The 18,529-nt window shown below is 39.3% G+C and overlaps 1 protein-coding gene across 1 annotated transcript in view; it reads right to left on the reverse strand.

The window, feature by feature from the left end:
- Positions 1-8,258: 8,258 nt before the first annotated feature.
- SOHLH2 (spermatogenesis and oogenesis specific basic helix-loop-helix 2) overlaps positions 8,259-18,529 on the reverse strand; it is a 46,119-nt gene continuing 35,848 nt past the window's right edge. Inside the window, exons 7-11 of the mRNA XM_002923460.4 lie at positions 15,851-15,998; positions 15,618-15,709; positions 14,604-14,725; positions 9,721-9,977; positions 8,259-8,297 (exon numbers count right to left, since the gene is read on the reverse strand). Of these exons, the coding sequence (XP_002923506.1) occupies positions 8,277-8,297; positions 9,721-9,977; positions 14,604-14,725; positions 15,618-15,709; positions 15,851-15,998 (640 nt within the window). The 3' untranslated portion in view covers positions 8,259-8,276. The remainder of the gene's footprint in view (positions 8,298-9,720; positions 9,978-14,603; positions 14,726-15,617; positions 15,710-15,850; positions 15,999-18,529) is intronic.

The following is an 18,529-nucleotide window of genomic DNA, read 5'->3' on the forward strand; positions in this document are numbered from 1 at the left end:
GGTGGGAGGTGTGGGGTGGAGTGGCGGGCGATGGGGATGGGGAAGAGGGTCTCAAGTATAAGTGTTCTGCTCTTCTGGCTAGTCACAGAGGAAGGAAGGAAACTTCTGAGAGAGACCCTCACTGTTTAGGGTCCTACAAAACTGGAAGAGTCACGTGAAATGATATTGAGAACTGTGATTCTTCTTCCTCCTGTGTAGACGGTGTCCTGGTGAGCAGAGAGGCTTCAGGAAGGGAAGCAAAAATTCTCTTGCAGCAAAATAACAGCAACTACTACATAGGGAAGGTCTACTGCATACCAGGAGCTTTATAACCATTATCTTCAGTCCTCAGAACCTGATCAACTACGTGAATACTGTCACTTCCATTTTTACATAAGTATATAATTAGCTCAAATTTACGCCGCTAAAAAGTGGTGGACCTAGGCTTCGATCAAGCTGCACTGACCTCTAACCTCATGCTTTTTCCAAGACACTCAGCCACTCTAGGAAGCTTAGGAGCCCATGGGTAAGGCAGTCACCCAGAGCTGAATAGAGCAAGAGCATCAGGCATTGATGATGAAGAGGTAAGGGCCGGGAAATGTAAAGAGCAAGTCACATTAAGGACACACTGTGGGAAGCCTGGACTGGCCATAGAAGGAACACAGTCACCCATGGCTTTGCCCTGCCTTTAAGGGGTAGCAGAATATCCATGTGTAGACAGTGAAAAATAATTTTCAGCTGGAAGCCTGCTGTGACTCGCTTGGCTTTGCCAATGGGATCTCATTAGTATTCTTAAGCTTCCATTAGCATTTGAAGGAAATACCCAAATGACACAAAGCCAATTCTAGTGGCTGAGATTTAACATTTTAACTCAATTTCTCTAATACAGTTAACCTGGTTAGGTACCCTCTCTTTGCGAATTATTTTGAGCCTCAACAAGCAAACCATTCATACACGCACCTTCAAGTTCATCTCCCCAAACAAGGCCAGAGGACGAGCCTCCTTGTAGAGTGAATTTACAACATTTGCTGCAGAGCGGGGAACTGGGAGTATTTTTCCCAGCCTTAGTTGGACCAGAGCCAAGGTTGTAAGTACAAATCCTTCAACATGATCTCCCTGTAACTGCCCCTTGGGCTGACACAATCCCACCCCAAGAGCAGCATTTTATTGCATCCTTTGTTGTAAGTTTTTCATTTCAGGGAGAATTGATAGTGATACTAAGTACAAACACATTCTCTGCCAGTCAGGTTCTGTGGCGAGGTTTTTAAAAAGGAGCTGAAAGTCTTGTGGCCAGAAATAATATTTACATTGAAACTCAGCTCTTGCTGCAGAGGGTGAGGGCAATGATGGTCAAGAAAGGAATTCCCTTCCCCATATACAATTATTCTCACATGACTCAAGAAAGCAAAGGAGTATTTTGAGCTCAGAGCAGATCCTGCAATCATTTCTCAGTTACTTAAGGTTAAGATTAATTCTTTAAAAAGGCTTTTTTTAGGGGCGCCTCAGTGGCTCAGTCGTTAATTGCCTGCCTTAGGCTCAGGGCGTGATTACAGGGTCCTGAGATTGAGCCCTGCATTGAGCCCCTCATCGGGCTCCCTGCTCTGCTGGGAGCCTGCTTCTTCCTCTCCCACCCCCCCTGCTTGTGTTCCCTCTCTCACTGGCTGTCTCTGTCAAATAAATAAATAAAATCTTTGAAAAAAAAAAAGGCTTTTTAAATGCCAAGATAATATGTTCATATTCAAATTTTCCAAACACCATTTTTTTTAAACCNGGGGAAAAAAAGGCTTTTTAAATGCCAAGATAATATGTTCATATTCAAATTTTCCAAACACCATTTTTTTTAAACCATGATTTTTCTTTTTTAATTTTATTTATCTATTTGACAGAGAGAGAGAGAGAGAGAGACAGCCAGGGAGAGAGGGAACACAAGCAGGGGAAGTGGGAGAGGAAGAAGCAGGCTCCCAGCCGAGGGGCCTGATGCAGGGCTCGATCCCAGAACGCTGGGATCACACCCTGAGCCAAAGGCAGACGCCTAAGGACTAAGCCACCCAGGCGCCCCACCATTTTTTACTTCTAAAGAAAAATAACTTAATTGATATCTCCCCTCTTACCCCTTCCTTTGTCTCTATTGAATGCTTAGAGGCATTTTTGTCCAGGTCTGGACTCACTACCCCTATAAAAGAATTGAGCTTTCTTTTACACTGGAAAAAAAGTCTGGAGTGTCTTTTTAGCAAGATACTTAAAATCATTATTTTACCCATTAGATGTCATAAACGCTGTAGACTGTTCCATGAGGAGATAAAACCAATACTTCAATCACATTGGCTTTCTTTTTTGATTCCACTAAATAAAATCAAAAAGCATTTTTACAAACCCAATTACTAATAGGGAAGTGAATCCCATGGGATTTTCACCCCTTAATGCTTTATAAACAACAGGTTTAAGAGTATTCGAATACTGCAACATGAGAAAAGCAGTATGAGACCAAAGCAGTACGAGGTAGGGGGAAATAAATGTTTATTCTCGTTTCTGGGCACCTACCCTGACATACACAAGGCTATGGGAAAGATTTTCTCCTTTCCAGTAGTTTCTAGTTCAAAACTGAGATCAGCTTCAGGTCTATGGGGGAAAAGAACAAGCAAGGACTTTTCAGAGTGCTTGCGGTACTGAGATCTGTTGTTGGGGTTTAAAAGTGGCCTGGGGTCTCCTAGGGCCTAAGCCCTAGAATTTTTAAAGATATTGGCTATTATTTTGAGAGACACGAGAAAACAGCCTGGGTGAGACAGGATGAAAGGAGAAAGAATTCAGTGTTTGAGAAAACACACTCCTCCCAACACAGTCACATTAGCCTTAAGACTACTTGGGGAAGAAATAAGTGGAAAGGAATATCTGTTTGCAGGGACTTCTTAGGATATACAGTGTAGCAAACTTTTCAGAACAAGTTTATCATGCATTTTTGAAGTCTGTTTCCCTGAAGTTTCTCCCAGCAGTGCTCAAATCCATCTAGCTTATAATCTGACTTCTAGAAATCTTTGCTTCCAGCAAAATACAAAAAATCTTTTTTCTGGAGTCTGCTGAATAAAATTCCACAGCATACATGATACTAAGTAATGTGATCATGTGTGTGTCTTCCTGTTTTTTTGTTTTCAGAAAGGACATTATTCTGGGATGTAAAAAGAGCCTTGAAAAATACAGAGATAAGAGGTTTTGCTGTCTTCCGTGGGAGTGTCAAATTTCCATGGTGATGAAACAAGCTCTTGATACCGGATTAACCAAGGTGATCCGTGGGCTTCCTGCTTCCTTATTCCATGTAACAGGGAGACTGGCAGAAGGGAAAGGGGAAAACCAACGGTGTGCCCAAGAATTGCGCACAAAATTGACAGATTCTGGCCTCAAGATTTTGTTATATGTCAATGCCGAGTATTCAAAGAAATGTTTTCCTTTGTTCATTATTTTGCAAAAGTGGCGTTCTGCTTTTAACAATACCTTTAGAGTAATTTTATAAAACGTGAAAGATTTAATAAAAATGAGAAAGCACCTGCCTTCATGCAGGCAATTTCTATTGCTATCAATATGAACCAAAGGGAGCAAAACCCTACCTTACTTATTTTTTGGTTTTCACTCTTCTTAGTTATACTTACTCAAAACTCTCTGGGTCTGCTCTCGAACCTTTGAGTTTTCCCACAACTATACTCTGGGCATGAAATGTTCTTACCTAATTATCTTTCTGACTCACCAAAGCAGTTTCTGAAACTCACCTCCTCAGCAAAACCTTTCTCAATCAACTAGTGTGGAAGCAATTATTCTCAGTGCTGACCTGTCTAGTTTAGGAGAGCCATGCTCCTTGTGCTTCACCTCTGACATCAGCCCTTAACATGCACGTGATTAGCAGGTTATAAATCTAGCAGTGGCTCCCACACCTGGCTGCCTATCACGATCATTCTATTCAGGGCACTAGGCCCCATTCTAGAAATATGGAATCAGAATTTCTGGGATAGCAGTCCCAATATGTAGTTTTCATAAATCTACAAGTGCTTATGATGCACTGCCAGGCCTGGAAGTCAGTGATGTATGGTCTTACTGTCTATTCTGTTTACGTGTCCTCTATGAGCATCTGCATCCATTTACGTGCACTGGGGTTTTGTTTTGGTTTTTATTTTTGGTTTTCTTTTCTTTTTTCTTTCTTTTTTTTTTTTTTTTTTTAGATCGAGGCAGAGAGAAAGACAGGATGTGCATGAGTAGGGGCGGGGGGAGTAGAGGGAGAGACAGAGAGATTCCCAGCAGGCTCCACATCCAGCACAGAGCCCAACACAGGGCTCGATCTCATCACCCTGAGACCATGACCTGAGCTGAAATCAAAAGTTGGACACTTAACCAACTGAGCCACCCGGGCGCCCCTATGTGCATTGGGTTTTTAAGTAGGATAATCAAATACCCGCAACGCATCTGGCCATGTTAAAATGAGGAATCCTGAGTATTAGCCCAGCCAAGTCTGCCAGTTTGACCCTGTGGGGTATGGCCTGGGAATCCACATTTTAACATGCTGTGCTCCTTCCCCAAAGTGATTTCGCTATATGGGAGTCACACCAGAATACCTACACAGACCAGGCAAGTCACTTCAATGAATGAGGCAAGCTAGGTGGCAAATGACTAGAGTAAAACCGATGCCCCAAAAAGAGGAGGTAGGCACTACCTGCCTGAGTGGTTTGTTGCTATTTTGTCACACTCGAAATAGATCTAGTATTGCCTAAGTTTTGAGTTTTTCAGAACTTACAGATTCAGAGAAACTTCCCACAATTCAAAAAACAACCAGCAAATAAACACAGCTGCCACTGGCAAGTTGTGCCCTCTGCCTTTGAGGGTTTTGCCAGAGCATCCTGAATCTCTGGTAACTTACGATATCATGAAACACTGTGGGCCTGCCCAATGATGAATTATAATAGAATTTCAGGGTTAGAAGGCCCTTATGAGTCATCCAGGCCAATCCCACCATTTAATGTTTGAATCCCCAACTTTAACATTCTCCCTATCCCACGAAGATGACTCCCCAGACCATGTCATCTCTCATCTAGATCTCCCACCTGTGCTACACAAATCTGAACACCTCCTGGCTACCTCCATTAGGCTATCCTACACACAGCATGTCCTCACTTAAAACTGTCATCCTCCAGCACCAGACCTCCAAATGCTCTTTTCCTGTGTTCCCTCAGTGGCCATCAGTACTACCTGTCCAGCTACCAAAGCCAGAAACCTAGGTGTTAGCCCCTTCTTCACAACTCCCATACTGGATCATCTATCCAGTCTTGCTAACTCTGCCCCCTTAACATTAACCAGATTTGTCTACTTCTCTTCATCCCCACTGCCAATGACGTATTTCTGGCCATCTCTTGCCTGAATTACTAAACAGCCAGCCGCTTCCCTCAATTGGTTTTAGACCCCTTCAATTCATTCTGCCTTCTATTCGCTGAAGCCAGAGCAGTGATTCTAAAATAAAAAACTGATTATGCCAATATCATGACAGCAGTGAGCACCATGATAAGTTCCATCAAGGCAGTATCGCATGGCCCTTGGCTATCTCTTTGTTTCATTCTTTCTCCATCCCACACTTGAACTCCATGAACAGCCTGTGGAATTTCCTTTACTCCCCTCCATTTGTGCTATGCAATCCTTTCCTTGGTACCTTTGCAAAAGCAGTTCTCACTGCCTGAAAACTCATCTCCCTCACTGGTCCCCACATCTCTGCCATCTGGCTTAGCTATGCCTCCTGGTTCTTAAAATCTCAGCTTAATCATTATCACCACAATTATCACAACCAGGTATTGAATGCTTTGTATGTGCCAGGGCGCTGTTTTAGGGGCTTTTATACATATCTTATTTAACCTTCTCAACAACATTAGGAGGCAAGTACTTATGAGACGAGGATATCTTAGATGTTAACTATCTTCAAAAGCCTCCCATGAGTCCCCTAACTGGATGTGTGATGCTTATAGGTACCTAGTAGTACCTTATATTTTCCCCTGTCACGACACTCACCAAACTCCACCATAATTCTGTTTTACCTGTCTCTCCCAGTAGACTCCAAGCTTCTGGATATAGAAGGTGAGAAAGACTATGCCTCATGTATAGTTGTGTTCCCAGCATTTAAGACAATGCCTCTCAAATAAATAGTTGCTGAACAAATTAATAAACGACTGAATAATTCTTGAGTTATTCAACATTTGAGAGTTCTCCTTTAAACATACAATGGTTCTGTGTATAAACATTACCAATTACTGTCATTTCTGCAATGCTGGGAGACCATCTAACTCTTATATTAGAAAAGGGGGTAAGGAAATAAGTGTAAACAGACTGCTAAACTATTAATGAACACTATAGTGACGGCTAAATACCCAACTTTCATTCTCCCATCTGTCTTTACTTCAAATGCCTTCCTAAGGGCTTGACTATGTCTCTTCCTTTCCTTTCTCGTAGTCATCACTCAAGTTCAGACCCTTCTACCTTTTGGCTCCATATCCAAGCCCCTGTGCACCCTTCCATCCATCCAGCAAGATGGCTGACACTAAGGATATAGAAGTGAGTAAGACTAAGTCCTTCTCCTTAAGAAAAAGTCTAATAACTTCTCTGGGCCACAGAAAGGGCTCAATAAATGTTCGTTTCTGCCCTTCCTCCTTGTTTAAACAGGGACAGTGTCTGCTATATCACCAGTGTGAAACCTGCAAGCTTGTCACTTTTTCTAGGCAACAACTTGCACCTTTTTCGTTATAAAAGTAACACTGCAACTGTCTCATGACCAGCCAAGTTGATTTTACAAAGGAAAACACTGCTCAACTAACTCTTCCTCCTTGGCTGAGAGTTGAACTTACTTGGAAGAGCATAATTTAGAAACAAATTTGGACACCTGCATGAAGTTCAGGATCATGGCAAGCAGCAATGGAAAAAACAGAGCTTTAACAATGGATCTAGTAGCCTTGCTCTTCATGCTGAAAGGAAAGGGGGTCTGAGAGCAGCAAGGAGCCAGGATGTATGGCTTGAACTCTTCAGGTCTCCTGTTGAGCTCCCAGCCACAGACGGTCTCTCATGATCCACATGTGTACCTAGGGAAATCCCAATGCAAAGTAAAGGTCCCAGTAACAATGAAGACTAGTTGTGAACACAGGAAGTAGTCTCGAGTGCCCAAAATACCTCAACAGGTTCTCTTACAATGTCAAACAATCACTCCTAAAACCAAGCGAGTCGAGCACACATTCATAATAATAAGCATAGAATCTTAGTTGGAAACTTTTAGTTCCTTTATAAAGTGTGTCAAACATCTACAGGTTCCATCATCATGGCATCCTCAAAGAAAAGTTATACAATTTAACATAAAAATTAGGCTATGCCTAAAGTAATTTTTAAACTTTTCAAAAATCGCACTTACTTTTCAAACTAAAATTAAATTCCCTACATTGTACTACTAAAAGAGGGAACACATATTTATTAACAAAACAAAAACAGATTACCAATTTAAGGGTCAAAACTGAATGTTTTCTTTAACAATAAAACTTATAGTATGCATAAGAACATTTCAGTGAAATATAAAACAAATATTTTTCTCCCCTTATATTCAGCAGTCTTTTCTAATATCGGTAGGGAGGAGGAGATGAAAAACAGAGAAAGATCTGTTAGGCTGTAACTGAAGATCCGGAAAGGAAAATCTACGTATTAGCTATCACTTCACTCACGGAATTACGAAATAACAAAAACAAACACATCAATTTATTCATTAGGAGTCAAGTGAGGAGGTAAACACTTCTCTCAAACTAAGATATCTTAGTTTGGATGGTGAATAACGAAGGAAGCTCTCTGAAATGTCAAATCTAGAAAGATACCACCTAGAAATGAGTGACAGTAATTCACAGGGATACTAAAAATAAGAATCAGGTTGCAACATCTATACTCAATGATGCTGGAGTATCAAAGCACCTCCCTAATCTTATCATTTTATCAAGTGGATCATAAATTGTGGAATCTTTTTTGAGGGGAAAAAAAAAAGTCTAGGTCACCAGGCCATTTGTTCTTGTAGTGCTCTGGCTGGGGAGATCCAAGCATATATGAAGATCAGTGAAAGTGGGTGGCTAGCACTTTTGCTATCTGTCTGCAGAAGCTTTTAGCACATTTATCAGAAGCCTTACAGTGCAAACTCTTTTGATATTAGGTCTCTGGGTGGAGCTTTCATGATCATTCTTTGTTCCATTCTTCCTGGATTGTCAAACTGTACCCAACAGCTGGTCTAGAGTGTGAATTTCAAACATGTGCTATTAATATGCCCAAAACTGTTGCTGCAAAGGGGAAAGAAAGCCACATTAATTGATTCTTGGCCTGTTCTTACTCATAATGTCACAAATATAGTTTCTATGTCTTAAAGCAATATGAAATGATTTATAAAACCATGTGGAATCTTCAGGTGAATAAACCCATTAAAATATGTATTATTTATTGTTATTAAAAGTAATTATTCTCTTACAACAATTCTCCAACAAAAACTACACACAGAAGTACAGGTCAACAATTAAAAAAAAATGTTACAATCTCTTTTTCATTTACCCTGGTCTCCCTATTTGTATAATGATGATCGTTAGCAACAGTATTATATCTATAGATAATTCATATTTCAAAATTTCTTGTAATTATTTTTAAAGTATTTTTCTGATAAACGTTTTTTGGGAAGGTCACTATTATTCCCATTTTATAGATGTTATATGGGAAATAATAATAGCACCTACCTCAAAGAATTATTTCAGGGATTCATTAGTTCATACACATTAAGTACACAGAGTATTTGGCACATTACTTATTGAGTGCTCAAAACGTGTTAGCTATTATTAATACGCAAAAGTATTAGCAACTATATTAAGGTTATCAGAAGTCCATCTAGAACAGGCCAGGCTGGTTTGGGTCTTCTTCTCGAATGGGACAGTTCTTCCAAAAAATAAAGATACCACTGTTTATATAACTAACTAGAATGTAAATAAAAACTTGAAATATTAAAAAAAAAAGATACCACTGTTTATATATACTGATCCATCTGCCTAGAATGCTATTGCCCTCCTCACTCCCAACTCCTGACCACTCTACTGGGCTAATTCTTATTCTTCGGATCTCAGCTTTGATAGTATTTCTTCCAGTATTTCTTCGAGATTATAATGTATATACTAGGGTGCGCCTCCTACGTGACCCGGCGTGGATCACAATTACTAGCTTCGATGTCTATTTCCCTCTGACACTCAGGCAGGGATCACATCTATTTATACACTTCATTCTTGGTGCTTAGCACAATGCTAGAACAGAGGGGATGTTCCATAAATATCCGTGATATGAGGACATCTGGGATCTGAAATCAGCCCAGCGCTGCCAGCCGAAGAGATAGATAAAGCAGCAGGCAGTTAGAGCACAGGTGCGGGTGAGGCTGGTGAAATGGGATGTGGCATCCTAGAAGCAGAGGGGCGAAAGGGAGGGACTCTAGAGGAAATCAGGTCCCATCTGGACATTTCAGGTCATACCAGCAGGTCCCCATCCAGATTCACCGATCCTGGATATCTAAATACCAGTCCTGCAGCATGGGGAATGAGAGCCTGGGTTAAGTGCACCTGGTCCCAGCCTAAGAGACTTCTGACCAGAGTATGAACAACACAGTGCAAGCCAGGGGCCCCTGACAGCTGGAACGAAAGAATCCAATCTGAGCTAAGACCCCAGCAGACTTACCAGACAGTTGGGATGCGTTGTGCATGTCTGGCCCAGCACAGAATTGCAGTGCTGAGGAAGAAACTTTGAGACTTTGGGTACAGCTCCTGGAAAATGAACTGAAATGTTCTGATTTGTTACGGCAGCTGCATCATAGGAAGGGATGACTTTAGAATAGTATCTGACAGCATGGAAGGAATTAAGGGAGAGAGCTTTGCTGGGAATTCGAGTTTTATACATCTCACCAATTGCATTCTCTGAAGTGGAGCTGGACTGACCTTTAATAAAAAAGAAAACAAATACCCATCAGTATTCACAACTCTGTAACTTGGAATTACTGTATTTGAAATAAATTGTCTTCTATTTCATTTCCTCATGTTACAAACTTATACTATTCTTACATGCCAATGCTGATGGAAAAACACAGTTAACTTTTTAGTTGTGGCAGTTAGTGCGATACACATACCATAAATCAGTAACTGTATGTCATCGGAAGACAGATTTTACAGGAACACCAGATCTCTGTGCCTGTGTGTGTGTGTGTGTGTGTGGCTTCCATCATAATCAAGATAGTGACCGTCCCTATGATCCCTACGAAGCAAGGAAAAACGTCCAAAAGTAGAACTCTATTCACTCACAAGTAAAGTTTGGTCGATTTTCTATCAATGAAGTGGGTTGTATAATTATATATCTATATTCTGCACAGTAACTAGAAGGCAGAAAAAAATTTTAATATATTATGAATGTTACCAATGTAATCTGAAGTAACACTGTGAATACCTCTTTATTTTCTATTGGACATTAGTAATAATGAAAGTAAAGAAATTTTATGTCCACTTTATAAACAAATGTATCTAGAATATTTGTGAAGAATCATTTCAGCAAATATGTACAGAGATTTATGGAAAGGACAGGTAAAGGTGACCTAATAAAATCTAAACACTGAGCTGGATCAGCGCTTCTGTGTTACCAGTCAGACGTGAGCAGACACCTGGTGACCTCAGGTGGTCATTTCACTTATCCAGCCTTCCAATTTACTGACCTAGGAAGTGACGTTGGAAGACTATACTGACTTCAACGGTTCCAGTGCTCTTTCAAAAACAATTTGGCAACCTGCATTATGAGCTATATAGGTGGTCACATTCTCAAACTCATTCATCACACACTTCCAGGTATGTAGCCCAAGGAAAAGTCCAAAATAAAGAAAAATCTATGTATGGGGAAATATTTCCTTTCATCATATATATATAGAATCACTCTCCCCACCAAACTACAAACACTAAATGTAGCAATTGGAGGATGGCTAAGAAGATTCTTCTAGAAATTATTTGATAAACCACTAAAACCATTAAAATGGTGGTAAGGGCTGAACAAGAAAAAATTAAAGTATATACGACACAATGTTAAGTAAAAGAAGAAGGCAACAAAATTGGGTGTCCAATATGAGTACTATTGTAGAAAAATATACATAGAAAAAGACTTGAAGGAAATACACTAAAAATGAACAGTGATTATCTTAGCTGGACTACTGAAGGACTAATATTGCTTTCCAAATGGAAAACTGTATATAAATAAAATTAAAATGGGGGGTCAGACTCAGTGACCTTCAAGGTCTTCCCCAGGCTAAACATGGCATAAAGTCTAGGATCCTAGCATCTCTGTGTCTTCCCAGGAGCAGCTGCTCTACGTGATGAAAACTAAGAGATGCTGGGGCACAGAGAGGCCAGAACTTACCACCAGGAAAACAGTGTTTCAGAGTTTCTGCAGAACATAAACAGTGAGAGTGCAGAAGTAAGCACTGTGTGTTCCAGAAGTAACACTGCCAGGCATATGGCCCGATCTCTTTCTGATTTAATCTGAGCTGCTTTAGTCATTCTGGGTGATACTCAGCCACAACTACTTGAAGTAGATTAACTATGGCTCATGGCTACCCTTTTTTCACTTCTCCTCCCCTCTGCCCCAAGTCAGGAGAAAAGACCAAATTGACTAATAAAGCACCCTGAAGCTTACTTGACTTTAGAACAAGGAGAGCTATGTTCTATCTTTGGCCTCTTTCTCTTTTGACTTTGCTCACTATCCCTAGTAACATCATTTGTTCCTGCAGCGTTTACTATATCCGCATATTATGCACAGTGTCTCTACTACAGCATTTAAAGTACTGTAGGAGTCATATTTTGTTTTGTGACCTCTCTGCTACTAATTTGTGAGCCCCATAAGAACAAGAATGCATCTTGTTTGTCCTTGTGCCCCCATCTTTCAAGCACGGACATTAAAGCTGAGAACTAAGGGATGAGCGGGGAGTTCCCCAGGTAGAGTACGGAAAGGACATTCCCGGCACAGCGAAGGTGCTGACGTAAGCGATGGAGTCCCTTCGAGTAAGTCAGCACAAGAGTGACCTCAGACTCAGGGCACTGAAGTGACAGGTCAGCATCCAACATGATGATTAGGAGCTCCGTGCCTTACTGGTTTCTCAGTGAAGAGGAACCTTCAGGAACAGAAAAGTCACAAACCGGTAACTGTGCTCTTTTACTCTGGCTCTGCTTTTTTCCATCTTCTGATTTGTACCAGTACATGGGCACGCCTAGACTTTATAACACAAACAACAAAAATGCCTCACAGTGGGTATGTTTTTTCACAAGGAATAGTCATATAGTGAAGGTTTCTTGAGTACCAACTACATGATGGTGAGTGCTCCAGGTACTAGAAATACAACAATGAACAAAAGAGGGAAAAAAAATTCCCTATCTTCATGGAGTTGATATTTTAGTGGGAGAAGACAGGCCATAAGAACATATACAAATAAAGAATATTAGAAGGAAATAAGTCTATGAAAAAATACAGTAGAGAAAGTGGATAAGAAGTCCCATGTATTATGTGATGCTGGAAAGGAGTATGCAGTTTTAATTGAGTGGCTGAGACTCACTGAGAAGGTGACATTTAAGCAATTTAAGCAAAGAACTTGAAGGAGGTAAAAGGTTAATATGTTATATTATTAAATGCTATTTTATATATATTATATATTAATATATAATACGTATCAATTATATAGTTATATGTAATTATATGTAATATTATTATCTATAATTAATATATTAATATATAATACATATGTTAATATATATTAATGCTAAATTATTAAATATTAAATACTCAGTACATAATTAGTACTCAATTAATTTGAGTACTTCCCTTTCGTTTAGATTCTATTCATGTAATAAAGTCACCAATGTGCTTATCATCTATAAGATGAGCTTTCTACTGGACATCACATGCAAGAGAATGAAACTGGACGCCTATCTTACACCATACACAAAAATTAACTCAAAATAGATTAAAGACTTTAACATAAAACCTGAAACCATAAAACTCCTAGAAGAAAACAGGGGGTAAGCTCCTTGACATTGTTTTTGGATATGATTTTTGGATTTGATACCAAAAGCAGAGGCAACAAAAGCAAAAATAAACAAGTGGGCATATAATATCAAACCAAAAAGCTTCTGCACAGCAAAGGAAACTATCAACCAAATGAAAAGGAAACCTATGGAATGGGAGAAAATATTTGCAAATCATAACTGCTAAGGCGTTAATATCCAAAATATATAAAGAACTCCTATATAACCTCCTATATAAACTCCTTTGCTATAAGTCAATAGCGAAGAAACAAACTAATTTAAACATGGACAGAGGATCTAAATAGGCATTTTTCCAAAGAAGACATACAAATGGCCAATCGGTACATGAAAAGATGCTGAACATCATTAATCATCAGGGAAATGTAAATCAAAACCACAAGATATTACCTCATATCCATCGGAATGGCTATTATCAAAAAAAGAAGAAATAGTAAGTGTTGGCAAGGATATGTACTTGTGTCCTGTTGGTGGGAATGTAAACTGATCCAGCCACTATTGAAAACAGAATGAGGTTCCTCAAAAAAATTAAAATAATGCTACTATATGGTCCAACAATCCTATCTCTGAGTATTTATCCAAAGAAAATGAAAATATTAACTCAAAAAGATATAGGCACCTCTATGTTCATTGCAGCATTACTGACAAGAGCCAAGAACTGCCTAAGTCTCCACTGACAGATAAATGGATAAAGAAAATGTGATATATATATATATATATATATATAAATACACACACACTGAAATATTATCCAGCCATAAAAAAGAATGAAATCTTGCCATTTATGACAATATAGATGGACCCTGAGGCCATTATGCTTTGTGAAGTAAGACAAAGAAAGACAAATACTGTACGATCTCATTTATATACAGAATCTCAAAAAACAAACAAACATATAAAAATTGGGCTCATAGATACAGAGAACAGACTGGTGGTTTCCAGAGGTGGGAGTTCGGGCAGGTGGATGAAATGGGTATAAAAGGTATAAAACTTCCAGTTACAAAATAGAAAAGTCATGGGTATATAGTGTCCAGCATGGTGATTATAATTGATAATACTCTACTGCATATTTAAAAGTTTCTAAGAGACTAGATCTTTAAACTTTTCATCACAAGAAAAAAATATTGTAATCTCATTGACACATGTTAAGCTGACTTATTGTGGTGATCATTTCACAATGTGTACACATAAATCATGTTGTACACCTGAAGCTAATATAATGTATGTCAGTTATTCCTCAATAAAAAGAAGATAACTTTCCCTTTCTGGGAACGACAGTCAATTTTAAACCCAATTTCTGAGATAACACCATTTAAATGCCTGTGGCCATCGTGCGTACTTCAAGCAGGTAATACCAAAAGGGCTCAAGGTGTAATCTTCTAGCTACACTCCTTTCCCTGGCAATGGAGGTAAATGCACAGAAGTGCGAGGGTGCCCAGGACACCACGTAAGCCAAGCATACTATGACCACACAGGCTATCAGGTGGAGCTCACCTCTCACAGCTTCATCCAAGGAGCCCCCCGAGGCAGGAACAGAGTACACATTCAAGCACTTATTAGCCAGGAATCGGATCCCTCTCACAGGCGAATAAGTGCTTTTCAACACACCATTTTCCCTTAAAAGGACAGAAAAAAAAAACCACCTTACACAATTCTCAAGGAAGAATGCATGCACACTGCTGAGTTCAATTGTTCTTCTATCATTCAAGTTCTAAATAACACAGACAGAGCCTAAACTATGGTTAATTTAGGCATAAGAACAAATGGTTGAACAGGATTCGTGATGATTGTTTAGGATGTGGAGGAATGATTTGTTTTACAGGTTTTCTTTGTTTATATATTCTAATACATTTAACTAAGAAAGCATTCATTTGGCATGTCGCATTTTGTACTAGCAAATTCTTTAAAATCTCCCAACTGAAATAGGGCTGGACTACTCCGGGGCCCATGACCTCCTGGGACAGAGGAATGCTAGAATGCATCCTGCTTCTGTCGGTCTGCCAGTCACGACCGTCACTACTGATAAAGCCTTATTTTAAGATCTTCAGAATTAACAAGAGAAGAAATAAGAGTGACTCAAATGATGAAAGGATCATGGGCCTGAGAATATTACATATTTTATCACTGTGACTAAATGACGCACATTGGCAATGGGAAAAGTTCAAATTTTTTGTTTTTGTTTTTTGTTTTTTGAGAGACAGTGTGTAGGCACCGTAGGGGATGGGGGGGGCGGAGGAAGGGCGGAGGGAGAGGGAGAGAATCTTAAGCAGGCTCCATGCCCAGCATGCAGCGCCACACTGGGCTTGATCTCACAACCCTGATATCATGACCTGAGCTGAAATCAAGAGTTGGATGCATAACTGACTGTGCCACCCAGGCACCCCAAGTTCATCGATTCTTAATAAATACTTGAGTTTTCATTATGGTGCTGTTTATACAATACTTCTAGCATTAGCATCAGAGGAAACTAACGAGCCAACTTCCAATTCACAAGAGCCCTCATCGTACCTTTGTGCCATGATCGTGCCTGGGAGGGATAGCTGTATGGACATCTGCTGTTTCTTACAAAACCTCCTATTGCTCTGAAGTACTTCCGTAATCTGAGAGAGAGAATGGTTTATTTAGATACATATATTCTTTCATATACACAAACACACATGCATTTCCAATTAAAAAGAATAAAACTGTGGCTTTAAAGCACTGTGCACGAGGATAAAATTCAAGGGCATGGAGTCAAATACCTGGCCCATAATGGCTGGAGGGATTTTCTCCCGAATGTACTTCACATAATCAACTGTTGCCTCAAGAATCGAAGCCGAGTCATTCTTTCTTCCCTTTATATATGGCAACAGAATACGCAGCTGCTCACAGCAATACTTGATTCGTTCTCTGAGCAGAGAATTGTGAATAAGGAATAATTAGTCTTTCTTCCTTGTACACAAGGACAAAGGATCCTTCCTCCTGGGTTTGTTTACAGAGGAACTGCCTCCCTCCCCATTGAGTTTGTTTCACAGAAAGGCCGTGTCCCCATAAGCCAGCAGCCTCCTTAGCCCCTGGAACCACAGCCTCCTGGGGCATCTGCTCACACTGCTGCCGAGTACGATGTCTGTGCTGATGGTAGCCGCAGTTCACTTGAGCCAGGCCTGCTGCAGTGTGCAGAATGACCCTGCCTATGGAAACTGTCCTCAGAAGGGGGAGTGGCATGCTCTACACAAGTGCTTTGCCATTCACACTAGAAGCCTAGCAGACAAAGAATCATCAGGAGATACTCAAGTCACTGTAACCTGGACCACATTTCCAACAACAGATCAATTAGCATCTTGTAATTACATGTGCTTTACATGTAATTCCGTGTTCTGAGCCAAAGGAAAATCAGAAAGCTGCTTTCGTCACATGAGGTAGGTATGAATGGAACAAATAAACCAATACACAAGTGAGAATGTCATTCAGGCTAGTGTCAGCCTGATAACCTAAGTCTTTCCTAGTTCTGAAGGGAAATGTATTGGCAATGTAAATCTAAGCCTTTGATGTAAGCCTTTGGTACCTTCATTTATGCATGTGTTCATTTAACCAACATTATTGAACACCTGTTTTGTGTTCCTTGACATATGCAGGGTCAAGTGGTGGCTCTGTCAATTACCAGCAGGAATCTTTGACAAGTCACTAAGCCTTTCTGAACCTCAAAACAGCAAAAAAAAAAAAAAAAAGAAAGAAAGAAAGAAAGAAAGAAAGAAAAGAAAAGAAAAGGAAAAAAAAAATCCAGTTTGGGGCACCTGGGTAGCTGAGGCAGTTAAGCATCCAGCTCTTGATTTTATCTGGGGTCATGGTCTCAGGATTGTGGGACCAGCTCTGCATCGGGCTCCATGCTCTGCGGGGAGTCTGCTAGGGGTTCTCTCTCTCTCTCTCTGTACCTCTTCCATTTGCATGGCATGTGCACACACTCTCTCTCTCTAAAAAAAATAAATCTTAAAGAAAATTCAATTTGATGGACAGCCTGTGAATAACTCAAATATTCTAGGTCAGTGGTGTTTTAACTGGACTTTGAGCAGCTCTGAGGGTTCTATAGAGGTGTCTCAGGGACTACTCTAGAAAAAATGTCAACAATTTGACAATGTGTGTAAGGAGCTTCGAAACTTTGCATACCCTTTGACGTGGTACTTGCACTTACAAGGACCTAAAACACAGAACTTTTTGCAAAATGATATCCATTATAGCAGTATATCAGTAAGATATAAAAAACAACCTACACACAAAATAGATGGATACTTAAGTAAGCTATAGTATACTAACTTAGTAGAATATTATCTGGCAGTGGAAATAAAAAGCTATACATCTTATTAGGGAAAAACAGAATATTTTATAGGATACAAGTATAAAATATAAGGCAGTATATAAAATATGATCATAGACATTAAATAAAGTAAAAATAAAGCATAGAAAAAGACTTGAAAGTGAAACCATCAAGTAATAGTTATTTCTGGATGGTTGGGTTATGGAAAATATTATTTCTTCCTTTTATTTTTTATATTTCCTAAATATTTTGCTAGGTACAAGTCACTTTTATACTAAAAAATCATATTAGAAATTTTTTCCAACATTCATTAGGAAAATGTTCAAACACACAGAAAGACTGAAGAAATTTAGGATCTTAATTCTTAAAAGTTGAAAGAAAGAATTTGTGCAGAGAACATGTATATACTGCACCTACCTAGAATCTACAATGAACATTCATTGTCTTTGCTCTGTCATTTATAAATCATCCCACTGGCCATACATCAGTCCATTGTATTAGACTGAAGCATTTCAAAGTAAGGTGTGAATTTAAGGCACTAAACTCTTAAACAGATCATTAGCTAGAATTATTTTATTTTCAAATAAAAGTTACATAAAATACACAAATCTTAAGGGTACCATTCTATGAGTTTTGACAATATGGTTTGCCTATTTATTTTCTTTAGTGGTGTATTTTGATAGCAAAAGTTTTAAGTTTTGATGAGTCTAATTCATCTACTCTTTCTTTTATGGTTATTGCTTTCTGTGTCCAAGGAACAGCTGCCCACCCTCAGCTTGAGAAGACATTTCCTATGCTTTTTTTCTAGAACTGTTCTGTCCAATACAGTCCATCAGACTGGTCTACACAGACATCTATAGCCATTAGTCTATATAAATATAAACTACTTAAAAATTAAATTTAAAATTAACTTCCTGTTACAACAGACACATTTCCAGTACTCAACAGCTACATATGACTAGCAGCTACTTTATTGTACAACGACTTAGATATAGGACATTCTTAACATTGCAGAAAGTTCTATTAAACAGTGCTATTTTAGAAGTGTTATAGTTTTAGCTTTGTGGTATAGATCAGTCTATGCTCCATCTTGAATTAATTTTTATATGGTATGAGTAAGGGGTGAAGG

The sequence above is a fragment of the Ailuropoda melanoleuca genome, chromosome 7, assembly GCF_002007445.2.
Source record: "Ailuropoda melanoleuca isolate Jingjing chromosome 7, ASM200744v2, whole genome shotgun sequence".
Taxonomy (NCBI): Eukaryota; Metazoa; Chordata; class Mammalia; order Carnivora; family Ursidae; genus Ailuropoda; species Ailuropoda melanoleuca.